Raw genomic sequence first — 15,252 nt, forward strand, 5'->3', positions numbered from 1 at the left:
CAGACCGGTCCCACTCCAACCTCTTCCTAACAAAATATGTTTTCAGGCGGCAAGCAGTTGTACACTGGCATATGGACATGTCCGTGCATGCTTCCCTACGCAGACCAGTACCATTCCAACTCATACCACTTAGCTTCCTCCGAAAAGGTGCTCCACACTACCATCATTAAGCCAACGGAGCATTACTACCTGGGACCGGTCTGCATAGGAACTCTCTGTACCCTACAAGCCCTTTCTGTAATATTAATGGAGATATGGATCAAGATCATCTTCACTGTGCATTAAGCTAAGAACATAATTCTGCTGGCACTTTACATTGTCAATCTCAGTTAGTCAGTTGCCTCAACTGCATTCATAAATATGACAGTTTTAACCATTGTTAAATACACAGTACAACAATTGAAATGTATCTACTACTGAAGAAAAAGTCATATGAACTTTGTTACGTAAATATCAGCTGCTCTTTCCAGAGGCTGCACAACAATCGAAACAGTGTGTTGTTAAACTAATAAGTGTAGAGAAACAGGTTCCATTCTCGATACGAAATGTTGTCTGAAGTGTACTCTAACAGAACAAACACTTAAAGTTATGTGTGAGGATGAAGTTGAAATGAAAAAATATCCGCCATCTAGCACTAGAATTGAACATGTCATAAAGTTTTGGTTAAGAGGCTTGAAATTTCTTAAGTTTCAACCCTATAAGTTGTTGTGGTTCATAAATTGAATTCAGATGATTCATTAGCTCAACTCCGCTCTTCTTAATGCAAAAGCTGTTAAGAACACTCATTCATTGTATCCTTTTCCAGGCTTAAAGCAAACAAGAAGCTAGGAAAACCCAATGCACTGCCTATCAAAAGCGACCTTGAGGTTCAGTAAGAATGCTGATAAGTTAGGTTTGACTCACTCTGTATAATCAATCATTAACGCACTTATGTTATTTTTGTAGCAATGCAGGGATCAACACAATGGGTACCAACATATGAAATGTGAAATTAACGAAGTGTTTTATTAATTAAAAATACGTACAAGAAAAATGCTTCAATAATAATTATTTTGAAGAAGAGGTATATATTCAAGCTTTTCTATTTCTTCTTCAGGTGAAAAAGAGGAATTCGAAAGTTATTTTAATTGTTGAGGACATTACAAACGGCTATTCTGCTTGACCAACTTTGAAATGTTATGAATTGCTTTATTCATTAAGAACAATGGAAAAAGTCAAATCTATACCTCTTCTTAACAATGGAATACTGCTTTCTCTCTCTTTTAAATAAATAATTACTTTAAACATCTGAGCCTCTTTTCGTGAAATAATGTGACCCTGGCTTAACTGAACTTATAGCTATAAATAAATGATTTTCTGGGTTTAATAGTTTGTATCTTACTTTTAATTTCAGATATATGTGAAAAACTGGACTCACACATATTCTATAGAGGCAAAGGAAACAAGTATTTGTCAAGGCGATGTAATAGCAAGACAAAGATTTAATTCCTAATGAGTATACTATATTAGCAATATCACGAGCAAAAAATACTGTACCTCTTCTGTCCTCTCCAAGTACTCCTAGGGCTATGTGTACTACTGGTTGAGGAACACTGTTCTACAGAAAAGGACCTCTTTTCAACAGCAACAAATTTGAGAGTTGGCCAGAGCTGGTAATTTAATAATGTTTGGTAATATTTCTTAATGTTGGTGATAGAATTTTATAGACTTGCTTATATTTAATTTATTCAAGATGTGTAATGGAACACGTGAAACAAAATAATTAGTAGATTAGAAACGTCAGAATACTCATTATGTTGATGATGGTGATGGTACTAATATAAGTAGTGATGCTAGAAATATCAGTGAAAAAATAATACCAATACCGGTAATAATTATGTTTAAAAGAATTGGAACAGTTTCTGAATACTATACAAACACACATCATCGAATTAAAACACTCGACATTTTTTTCTCTCAACCATGTTTTATCACACATATACTAATACATACAGACAGAATATCATTTGACCCATAATGTATACTTTTTATAGTATTACAAACTTTAGCATACTGATTAAGCTGATGGTGGTAATTCTCACACAGGCAATAATGCTAAAAACAATAATCAACTAGTAATATTAATAACAATTGTTGGAATGACTTCTGAACAGTATGCAAACAAAACACGTCACCAAAGAACTGTTCAGTAATTTAAATAAACAGTTACTTCACTGTGGTAATATTAAACTACGTATTTTTAACTTAACTGACTAGTTTCGATGTGGTGTGGATCATCTTCTGAATTCTAGTGAGGTCCTGTGCTATCTTCTGGCTTCCTGCTATTGTCTTGATGCCGTGTATTCCTAGCTGGTAATGTTGAATCAAAGAGGATGTGTGTTCTGGAATACAGGTGAGTGTTAAGGATGTGTTGTGGGTGTGTTTTTGTTTAGTGTCTATAAATTTCGTATTGTTCTAAGTGTCTAGTTTCTGACTTTTTGGTTGAATTTGTAGGATTTGCATGTAAGTTTCTATGTTGTAATTGTGGTTGCAATTTGTGTTATGCGTAGGTTGAATTGTTGTGTGATTTAATTATGGTGATGATATGTTATGTATCTTGCTTGAAAAGATCTTCCTGTTTATCTAATGTAAAAGTCGTAACAACTATTGTATGTTAGTTTGTATACACCTGTTAGGTCGTAAATATTTCAGTGTCTTGTCTGTGTATTGAAATGTTTTTGTAGTGTACAACGTAACAAGTGTATACAAACTAACATGCAATAGTTGTAACGACTTCTACATTGAACAAACAGGAAGATCTTTTCACACACAATACAAGGAATATATCACGACCATAACTAAGTCACACAGCAATAGAACCTAAGCAGAACACATCACAAACTCCAACCACAACTACAACAATATAGAAACTGACATGAAAATCCTACACATTGAACCAAAAGAAAAAAGAAACTCGACACACTTTTTTTTTATTTAAATTTAAATATACAGAATAAAGAAATATAATTACAAAACAAACAAAGAGAAATACAAATAAAATAATACAAGCAATATAAAAAGAAGATACAGTATTATTAACAAAATTTGAGACCGAATGAGCAGCGCTCATGCTCGGTCGCACTAAAACAATACAAAATTTATAAACACACAAAAACACAATACATCCTCAACACTCAACTGAATTTCAGATCACGCATCCTACTAATCAGGAACAAACATCATCAAGACAATAAGATGAAGCCACAAGATAACGTGGGACCTCACTAGGATTCAGAAGATGATGTACACCACATCAAAACTATCATATAACCTTCAATACCACCCGCACTGAATAAGATCTGCACTCTAGATTTCTAACGACAAAATTCGAAACAAGGTACATATGAGTCCACAATATGAAAGGCTTGAATAAGACCTTAACCCAAGTTTCAGAAACAGTATTTTTGCAAGAAAGAAAAAAAGTGCGGGTGGTATTCGGGATTATATGGTAGTCGGTTAAGGTAAAAATAACACAGTGGAACAGTTGTTTATTGAAATAACATACGGACATGCACTGCTGAGATTTGGTCAATTATGGTCATTTTCTTCTTTTTTTTTTTATATGATGCCAAAAAATCTATGGTTTCTTGAGAAACATTGTAGTGAAGATTTCATTGTGATATCTTTATTTTAAGTTAGAAATTCACTTTGTTCCATAAGAGTGTTGCTGTATTCAGATTTCATATTATAAACTTCAAAGTGATTTTATTGCAAATCACAATTTTTACATTTTAACTTGGGTACTAGAAATAGCTGAATAGTGTATCTAGAGTAATGAAACTTTGTACACATTCATAACAGGTCTGTGCATGAAATACTGCATTCATGTACACATATGATTATTATTAAGAAAGCTGGGATTTTTTTATGTTGTGCAGAGAAGTTGAAAAGCTAAAAAAGAAATCAAATGTTCAAAGTAAAATTTTCTTTTACTAATAAAGTATACTGACCAGGAAAAAACCACTACACCATTTCATTATAGATGGTATTAGCTTCATTTAAAGCTTTTGAGGACACTCATTACTTCTCATGTGAGGCCCAGATAAATGCTCACAAAATCATAAATTATTTTTACATAAAAAATATTTGAATCTTTTTCTGGACACATTTTTCAACATAAAACTTTGAGAAAAACTGTGCCCCTCTACTTCAGCAATATCTGATGTAACATTTTCAAGAAAATATGATTAAAATTGTAGAAAATAAAAAACCCAGTAGCACATTGCCTCAACAGTTCTAACTTGACATACCACCACAATTATATGTATACTCGTCATCTGACTCACAATATATACATTTTTCATACAGACCAAAAATTTAAGAATACTCTGATAACATCTATTTTTCAATAATTCTTTAACGAAACTGAAGAGGGCTGATGCGTAGTCCAATTGTATCCTTACCCACCTCTGCTACCATACAGATTGCACAAATGGTTCCCTTGAACTGGGGCATGTAGCTGGCTCCACACAGTGGACACTTTTCTTCTGGCTTCCCACGATAAATGGGACGGTATGTGCGTCCACAGAGTGAGAATGGATTGTGCTCATCATACTGAAGCTGGTGCTCATCTACAGGGTTCTTGTCACAAGCCTAAAAGAGGGAGAAATGTTTTAAAATGTATAAATCAAAATAATATGGTGGTGAACATGGGGGGGGGGGGGGAGGAAGAAATGTAAAATATGCATTAATTTTAAAGGTAGTTTCTTATGCTGATTAAAAGTGAAAAGTTTACATTCAATTTGATCTAAATTAATGATTTAAGTGAAATAACTCATTTTAGCCAATGACTGACCTCCAATATTGGATAAAAATTGGGAACAACTAATAAGTGCAGAATATGGTACAGATTTGTTCCAAACTAATTATTTCAGTGTGATTTCTCAGAATAGAAACATACTAGCATGATTTAATTCGAATTTATAAATGAATTCAGAAGGCAAATTTGTATGCCACATGCATCATGAGTGGCAGGTTATTTCGCCACAAATAACTCCACTCTCCCACAACTAATATCTTCTTAATAGAACATACAACAGAGGAAGCCAGACACCTCCCTTTTTATAAAGGAAATTGTTCTCACCCTACTCGAGTGGTTACCATATCATGTTCACCATGAAATAAAAAGTGTGTGGATATTAATCAGTTCTACAACACATTCGTCTATAAATTTTTAACAAACAAATACTTTTTATTAAGATGCTCTAATTTTGGGTTTTGATACAAAAGGTGTAATTTACATACTGGTACCGTATTTTCTCGAACACCCCAAGAACTTTTTTCCAAAATATACAAGTAAAAAATATGGGTGCATGGCTTATGCAAAATGAAGTTGGCAACATTCCCCAATTTTCCTCCCATACAACTCTTAAGGTGGGCAACACATGTCTTCCCGCATGGGTATTTCAATTGTTAACATTTTTTAATGGTGTTTGGATTAGCAGTACATGTGTCAAAATCAAGTTGAAGTATGATAAGTAGGGACCAGATTTGTAGGTTTTTTCCTTGCTTCTGAACTCCTAATTTCTTCAATACTTTTCCGAATCATGATCGTAGGAGTCGTATATGTGAATTCAGTTGAACTTAAAAAAAGCCTAAATTGGACCTTAGTACCTAAAAAAACCTAAATCACTAAATCATTGTTGATAAGCGTTATCCTGTAATTATTGCATTATATATTGATTTTTTTATTTTGAGAGAAATATCAAAACATTTCGAGAGAGAAATACAGGAAAGAACACTCTCGACGTGGAGGAGGTTGCCTCAGTCACTAAGGCAAAATATGTACTTAGCAGTGACAACATCTATGGATGGCTCTCTTGCTTTCCTCAAGGCACATTTCAGTGACCTTCCAAAATATATTGAGTACTTGGAATCTTCGTCGCTACAATTGAAAGATGCAACTGATGTCATTGACTCACTTCTACAGAAACAAGTACCAGGACCCGTGGGTGAAGCCATCATATTAAAACTGAAGGAAGTGTTGCAGAGGAATCCAGGGTTTGAAAAAATGACAAGTGTGTGGTCCATTGTCCAGGGAGAAAGCTTCAATTGTCAATTACCTTGGGTACCTGCTGCAGTGACAGCAATGAAATTTGTACGTATGACGTCATATGCTGTCAAAAGAACCATATTTCGTCTTTCAAATGTATTTTGAGAGACATTAGAAAAAACTTCTCAGTCGCGAATCTTGAAAAGTGTTTGGTCATATATTGCAACCAGGAACAGTACCAGTAAATAGTGTTTTGTCTGTTTGTTACTTTTTAAAATAATTATTGACCAAGTTGGAATAAATTTAATTCAAAAGTTGTGTGTGCACTGTACCTTTTATCTATTGAAAATTTAAATTTATGTAGTTATATCAAGGCAAATTATATTACATAAAATGTTAATTGTTACAATAATTTATTCAAACTACAAAATGTTAAAAGGAGAAAGAACAAAAATTCGAAACTTATAAATTTTGGTAAGTAGTTTGGTTCTTGAAGAGGTCAGTTTCGTGATCCATGTTGGCTTAATAAATATATATTTATTTTTTAAGAATAACTGCAAGGATACATTTTTAACAATCTAGCAGTTTTTACAACCCCTTTCATAGGTTGGACATAAAACCTAAAAAAATCTATTTCACCCATTCCAAAAACCTAAAATGGTCTCTTCAAAAACCTAAATTCCGATCCGTAATAATAAGCATATAGTTTGTGTGTCTTATATTTTCAATTCTGAAAATAATTAAGACTGAAGGTATGGGATTGCAAATTTTTACTTGCAGCGAAAAACTTAAAATTATAAAAGATGTGGAGGAACATGGAAATCATGACACATGCTATTAATGTTTTTTAATTGGTCATTTTACGACACTTTATCAACTGCTAATGTTATCTAGCATCTGAATGGGATGAAGGTGATAATGCCAGCAAAATGGGACCAGGGTCCAGCACCATAAGTTACCCAGCATTTTCTCTTAATGGGTTGAGGAAGAACCTCGAAAAAACCGGAAAAAACCTTAACCAGGTAAATTGTTTCAACCACGATTTGAACCCGGCCTGATCATTTCAAGGTCAGGCATGCCAACCATTACTCTACAGAGGTGGATGCTATTAATGTTGCAGAATATCGTGTAAATCGCCATGTGTGCAGTGCATGCACACAGGATGGGTTTGAAATGTGTGCTATTCTGGGATACAATTTATTTTTTTATTGTTAAGTGAACTCTATTTGTGTTTAATTGTTTTTAATTTGTCGTGAATACATATGTTGAAAGCCTTTCAAAAACTGGGGTGCATGACTTATTCGAGAATGCAGGGCATTCGAGAAAATACAGTATTGCCCTGTGATTTGTAATTTAATTTTATCATCAGTATACTGTATTAAAAGTGCATCAAATAATAATTCTATGTAATTATACCCATGTTTATAAAATTTCCCCACTCTCTTAGGACCTTGACAATGTATAATTTCAATAAATAGCCTTGCATAATACCATTATTGTGCTGATGTTACTTGTAATTTGCATTCTAATTTAACTTAATTCAATAATTTCATTCTCGTTAGAGACTACATAGCACAGTTTTGATGTTTTTAACCCTAGGATGAATGGCCTCTTGGACTTACATCAATGCATAATGGGGGCCTCAAAGGCCCCCATTATAAATCCAATGGATATTCTTATCTTTTAAGTTCAATTTCAATGTTGTGGTATTTTTATTCAGTTAGTTATTCAATATAGTTCTATAATAGAATAATTATACACTATGTATATGTTTTGAGTAGCTAAATATGACAAAAATTTCTCTAAATGCAGAAGTTCTGAAATTATAGTTCCATTATATAAAGTGGTCCTGTGCTGTGTCGTCGTGGTCTAAGGCAATTTGCTTAGGACTCACGTTACGAAATGCGCGCTGGTTCGAATCCTCATGAGGAAAGAAATGTTCTCTTGAAATTTCGGCCAGTGTATGGGACCGGTGACCACCCAAACTTGTGATGCACTTAGGGAGCTATGATAGGTAGCGAAATCCAGTTATGAAAGCCAGCTGTAACGGCTGGGGGAATCATCGTGCTAACCCACGATACAGACATTCTGGTTGGATGATCTTCCACCTCTTCTTCGGTATATGGACGTGAGTTCAGCAGCCTGCTGGTCGGTCATGGTCCTTCAAGGACTGTCGTGCCTCGGATTATTATTATATAAAGTGAAGTCCAATGCCCTTTTACTGAAAACAGTCTTCCCAAACAAGAACACTTTGCTCATTGCACACATTCTTAGAACATTTTGAACAACACTGAGCAATTTTTCTTTCTAAGTCACGTAGGCACAAAAAGCATCTTCTTTTTGGCATTATTCTTGGATGAAATCCATATCCACCTCCTGGGACCGTTTGACTCCACACCGGGCAAATGCTTGAAGGACATTCATGTTCAAGTTTGGATTGTTGACTCTGTGCTTCATATGTGGTCTTATAAGTTCAAGGTTGTAACATCGCGCCAAGTTTGTTTCTTATGGCTGCCAAACGTCGTCCTTCCAGATTTGTACAGTATACAATAGGCTACAATATTAGTTGTGATGAAGTAACTCCATCCATGCTTCGGTATTGACGAATATTCCTCTTATGACATCTGGAGAAATTTTTGTAATATTATGAGTAGCACCCGGTTAGAAGGTGGTAGTGTTTTACTCCACTGAGTTCCATCACTTCCGATCAGAATGTTTGCAGGCAGGGAATATTTTCTGTATGATTGATGTCAGATGCTTCATCACTACTTATGTACTATGTATTCTGAACTATATGATATAGACCTGTATTCAGGTTCATTCTCTGAAGCTTTGCTAGATTCATCCAACCATTCAGAAATTGCAGTTGAGGAATTAGAATTATCTGTGTTTGTTGTAGTACTTGAAGTAGGCCTTTCTTTAGAAACACTAGTTGATGCCATACTCTATACAAAAGATATTCATCCATAGGAGTGAGGGAAAAGCTCCGGAAAACCCCACACAGGCAACTCGTCTCAAGGGGGGGATCGAACCCCGGCCCGATGGGTTCGGGAGCGAACACATTACCACGAAACTACAGCGGTGGATATTATTTCTATTAGTAAGACACAAAAAACACAATTAGAATAATAAAAATACTTGCATTTCACAGCACTGAGAACAGCAGCTTACTCTGCCAATGTTAAATCCAAAAATGGTTATAAAATTAAAATGTTGCAACAATGCCACTAGGATAAAAATGTCAGAAGTGTCAAGATTCACATATTAGCAGTAAAACATAAAATTGTATGGCTGTATAATGAATAAAGCAGGACAGGCCTGAGAGGCCCCGCTGTGCATTATACGTGCAGAATTAACAAACATTAATTTTAAACAGTTTAATTTAATGTATCTCCTTAAATGATCATACAACATGTTCTTAGATATATTTTAGAAGATTACATGAAGTTTGGTGCAATTTCATAATATTTTAACACGTTTAAAAGAGTAATAAAATTGATGAAAGGCCTCAAAGACCCCTGCCATGCATCCTAGGGTTAATAACTTAATTTACATTTAATCATTCAAAATTTTGTTTCTGTATTATGCTTCATTAAGGCCCGTAACACACTTGAAGAGTTTTCGCTAGCGGGAAATGTGTTGCGAGAAAATTCAAAGATTGATAACATGGATTCAAATGGACGTCCACACACTGGAAGAGATTCTCGTTCGAGGCAAAAACCTCGCGCAAGTTTCTCACTGGAATCCGTAGCTCAGCGAATTTTCTTGACACATTTATCAAAGATGTTTAACATTTATACTCTTTATGATGATTGAATGTAGAAAAAGATATCACAGATGGCGATGAATTGTATTGTTTTTATTTGAAAATGAGGAAAGATGGCTCATAATTGCAGACAGAAACTTAATCAAACTTGTACAATATCACCGGTACACCTATTTGTATGATGCATGGGATGAAAACTATAAAAACACGAAACTTAAAGAAGAAATCTGGAGACAAATATCAGATTATCTGAAAATAAATAGGGCTATATTTTATTTTGATGAGATTTAATAGTATTAATTAAACATTTGAAATAATGTAGGCCTATCTATATGTCTTAACAGTTTACATAATTCTAATCAGAACATTGCAAAGAATCCTCTATCATATCATGAATAGCAAAAAACTGAAGTCCATTCAACCTGAAATAATGCCTAAAAGTATCATCATTCAAATCGAAACCAGTGTCCAAAACTCGCCCTTATTTTCATAAGATACAATGTGAATTTCAGGTATTTCTGGCTTTAATTTTAGGCCTATTTTTTCTTTCATTAACAAAATATGTTCATGTAACTCCATTTCCTCATCATCTGAATACTCAGATTCAACATAGCGTTCATACGTAATTTGTGAAGTACGGCAATATACTTACAGGTTATATACAGGATTTAAGATAATATACGTAAATACATAACCTATAATATTTCCCCCAACGAGTGATTACTATAATCAGAAAAATGCTTTCTGCATGAAGGCAGTGCATAGATGATCATAGCGAGGTGTGAGCTGTGATAGCAAGAACTTGCCAAGTGTGTGAAGGAAGGCTCTTCACCTCTTTCTTGCAACACATTTCTCACTAGCGAAAACTCTTCAAGTGTGTTACGGGCCTAATATGAGTACTCTAGATTGTCAAATATCTAAAGTACACAGCCTTACCATGAGAAATATATTTAAAATACTTTGGAAAATTTATAGAAGTATCCACTTTCGAACATTGTTTTTTTCAGGGAATTCCATGTCACTGAAAATTGATGACCACAAATACCGAATCCTGAAGAGAGTTTTCTGTCTTATCAAGAAATAATTTGATACATTTTGAAATAATTCTTGCACTTAGAGCCATAAAAATGTTTTTTTTTCTTTATTGTAGTGGTAACAAAAGAAATGGGCAAGAACGTCAATCTAATTTTCACAAAACTATGAAGCAGTTCCACAATTTAAAAAGGATATATAAAATACCTTCATTTTGAATTAAGGCCAGAAATGCGAGATAGAATCAAATACAGAAACAAAATAACTCCACTAATAAAATGTAAGTAAGTTCACTGCAGGGTAGGAGCACATAGAGCTAATGATGAGCTGTAGAACAAGGGAATTTTAGCATTGTAGTTTCATACTTTCATTGCACTTATGTTATAAGCGATCACACTTACTGATTTTGTTCTTACTGCATCTATATTACAAAAATGTTTCTTAAACTCAATTTGCATTGACAACAAAGTTAAAAATATTACAATTATATTTAACCATTACAACCAAGCTACTTCTAAATCCTTTCATTAAACTTTAATTTATCTACTTGAATGTATCATTAAGGAATAACCTAAACTCACCTGCAATATTTTCCGTGCCTGCTGTGCCACTTCCTGACGAGGACCTTGTTCCAAGAGGCGCCGTGCAAATGATGCTGCTGTCTTGTAATTCTTCAACTTGAAAAACAAGTTCAGGGCTGTTCGAAGAGTGAGAATCTGGTGAACAGGCTGCAGGTTACAATGTGTAAAATAAGCAGCCATTTCACACAAACGCTTCTGGTCTTCTAATGTGGCTTTAGGCAATTCCTTCCTAGCTGTCTCCATTTTGAGTCCTGAAAATTCACAAAATTATATTCAGAGCAGGAAACTGAAAACAAAATGCAAACAGTCTGATACTAACTTCACTGAACGTTTACTAAATTCTCGGTAAGAAATTTTTAACCTCTGAACCAATTTTACACACGTAAACTTCAAGTTACTGATACTTTGCATTTCTAATGTTAAGTGGGTTCCTCAAAACAGCAATCATTTATTAGTGCATGTACACCTGAGAAAATGATAAAAAAAAAGTCTAGTGTTTATAGTCTTCCTATGGAAATTAAAAAATTAAAACTGTGTTGAGGTAAATATATTTATAATACTCTTATGATGAATATTTTACTAATGTGTACATCAGCAATGTCAAACATAGCCCCAGCTGTTGTAAAATGCGGCCCTCTAAAGTTTTAGGTTCAGTGTATAATTATATTTGCCAATAGTGTATAATTATATTTGCCAAAAGCATATAATATAAAATGAAACTTGCTTAGAAAACTAATTTTCTATCAGCCCAGAAAATACTAAACTTGTACATAGCACATGATTCTAATAACTCAAAAACTATACAGAGTGGAAGTGAAATAACCCTCCAGATTGAAAGGGACAATAGGGTACACTCAAATGAATAGAAAACCTGTATTACGTTTTGTGATTAAATGCACAGTTAATTAGAAAATTAAGTTGGATGTTTCTGCAGTCTGGCAACATCACTGCTATCACTCACCTTTTCCTTCTTTCCATAATACAGATGTAAGAGATGAACAGACTCAGGTCTGTTTTCCTAGGCCACGCATGTCAAAGTGAGCCATAGATAGCATTTGCCATAGCCGTGGTTCGTCTTTTCTACAGTGGCCAGATGATTGACAGCTCAGCTGAGAATTCGATTGCTTGAAGTGAAATTTTTCTTTTACTATTGATTGAGTTTCTGTTTTTAAGGTGTATCATTACTGTAATATTATAATAAAGATTTCTAATGGAAGCAAAAATTACAATTTTAGTAATTTGTGAATACCAAATTTTTTTTAAGTACAACACTTACGACCGAAGTAGACATTTTCTTGTGCAATATTTGAAGTGTGAGATAATTCAATTTCAGTGATTTCAAAAATCGGAAGTTTATAAACCTGTTTTCCATACTTCAGAATATTAAAAATAGCAATAGTTTAGAATGTATTATTCATTATGTCAGGGGGAAAATAATATACTTGAAATTAACTAATTGAATATTTTTTAATAAGCATGTTTAGTATTATAGTTTCGGAGTAAACCGCTTGTATGAATACATTTCAATACGAACATATTGTACACAGAGTTCTGGATTTTATGTATAGTATCATAAATTTAACATTTAACGTAAGAATGTTATAACATTTAAAAGTATCCCAAGGTTGTAGTTCGTAGTGGATTACTTTTTATAGGAGATAGCTGCTGCAATTGCCACACGAGCCACAACCCTTGCGTAGTCTCAAGTGACCTTGACAAGACAGCCCTTGGTGAACCTCTCCTTCTCTGACAATGTTGTAATCTTTTCACATCGTTCAGTGATTTAAAATTAGTGGCTTTTTAAATTAAATTTACACGAAAACCATCCACGTTATGGAACTACACCAGAGGAATAAATAATTCTTTATTACATATTCTATCGAGATGGGCAAAAATTACGATACTACTCGCAATAGTTACCGAATAAGAGGATGTTAAACATTTGGGCTAAAACATTTTCTTCTGAGAAAATTATGAACTAATATGGTATTACACTTTTTTTGTTACATACAACATGAGCTATTCGCTCTGAAAATCTGCAAGGCTATTTCACTTCCACCCTGCCACCCTGTATATCTGTCTAAGGTTGCAAAGTTCCTGAAGCATGAACTATTGTATATAAATATTATTGCACTTAAGAATCTTAAAGGAAGTTTAAATAGTCACCTTACTATCTAATTAGCTTAGTTGTCAGTACGACAACTCATCCTGCCCGTGGCTTTACGTGGGTTTCCTCAGGTGCTAAGACATGTGCTCAGAATGAAAACTAAAAGAAACAGGCCACGGACCTGCTTCCTTTCTTCAAAATTTGTTCCCTTTATTTTTCTTACAAGTTTCTCCAAATTCACGTTGTTTGCTTGCTTTTTGGGCTCTAAATCCGAGTCTTGCCTTTGTCGTCAATGTCACCTGCCGAGCGGCCAACACTTCCCCATGTTCTTGCAGTTGCTCACATAATGAACTTTAATTAAATTCAAAATTGTAAACCATGAGCTATTTTAGCTAAATATTACAGCCATCTTTAAGTGCGGCCTGCTTTTTCCATGCAGCTTTCAATTTCAGCCTTAAAAGATAATTACTTTGCTTACCTTCAAGTTCACAAGCATAATAGGGGACTAATTAAACTGTTGGTTATCAGAGCTAATGGTTTCAGAGCTGGGTAGCTGAATATCGAATGCAATGGTTTTTCAAATTTAACATGGGAGTATAAGTAAATAACTCTGCCAGTCATTAAAATTCACTCCATATGGTTCTGACCCTGTTTGACTGTTTGTTTGTTTGTTTGTTTGTTTGTTTGTCTTAAAGGAAGGTCAGGATGTTTCTCAGAGTCTCGCACCATTTTATACCTACAGATATTTCCGTTAGGTGACCCATCATAATTTGGTTATAGACCATTCAGTTAATAATATGTGTTGCAGCAATATTGTTTTTTTTTTCTGTATTATGCTGCATAACATTTTCTACAGTTGACAAATTGTCATCGTGTTTTCCTATATATTAATAGTTACTTTAAAATGGCAATGGCGTATTCCAAACCATCAAATACCAAGAAAAGGACAATCGAAAATGAGTGCCGTGTTTTTTAAAAGAAATGGAAACTTGCTTATTTCTCCAGTGAAATGAGATTTAAAATTATGTTTGATAATATGAAATATCACTTTACTAAAAAATTAACGTGTCTTTATTCGAAAAGTAACTTAAAATGAACTCCAAAGATTTTTTATCATGATTTGTACTCAAGATCACATGATAAATAAAATAGTGTAGACAGTAGAATAAATGCATCTAAAGTTCTGGACCACATTACATCTTGGATGAAAAAACGAGATGTATTGCTACGTACTGCATACCGAAAATATCAACCTTAACAATAAAAAAAAACAGTTAAACTAGTTGTATAGACATATACTGTTCACTCAAAATAGATTTGACATATTGTACCTACATTTTCACTGAAAACAACATGAAATGTAGCAGAACTATCCACGTGCTTTCCATATTAAGACTTAGCAAGTTGGATCAATGTAATTAGAAGAGTGACACAGTGCTGTGAAACCACTAATTTATTTATGCTTGTCTCTTTCTAACATTCCTTTCCTTTCTAACATGTAATGGCACTAGGGACTCAAGGTATCTAGCGCTGCCTACTCTACATCCCAAAACATTTTTGTGAGAGAAATTTTATTTACATAAGTAGGTATATCTTCCACCAAAACTGTCTAGACAAAATTATAGGACTTAAGACATATATACAAACTGCTACGCAAAATTAACGTAATCATATCTGTTAAGGAAATATATCAAGAAAAAGGGAATATTTTTCTGTAAAAATGTGTTACTGTCTA

General features: G+C 33.9%; 1 protein-coding gene across 2 annotated transcripts in view; it reads right to left on the reverse strand.

Annotated features, from left to right (window-relative positions):
- Positions 1–986: 986 nt before the first annotated feature.
- Positions 987–15,252, reverse strand: part of LOC138707863 (coatomer subunit alpha-like) — a 249,760-nt gene continuing 235,494 nt past the window's right edge. For both annotated transcript variants that reach the window (XM_069837851.1, XM_069837850.1), the window contains exons 18-19: positions 11,411–11,661; positions 987–4,632 (exon numbers count right to left, since the gene is read on the reverse strand). In XM_069837851.1, coding sequence (XP_069693952.1) covers positions 4,396–4,632; positions 11,411–11,661 — 488 coding nt within the window. In that variant the 3' untranslated portion in view covers positions 987–4,395. The remainder of the gene's footprint in view (positions 4,633–11,410; positions 11,662–15,252) is intronic.

The sequence above is a fragment of the Periplaneta americana genome, chromosome 10, assembly GCF_040183065.1.
Source record: "Periplaneta americana isolate PAMFEO1 chromosome 10, P.americana_PAMFEO1_priV1, whole genome shotgun sequence".
Taxonomy (NCBI): Eukaryota; Metazoa; Arthropoda; class Insecta; order Blattodea; family Blattidae; genus Periplaneta; species Periplaneta americana.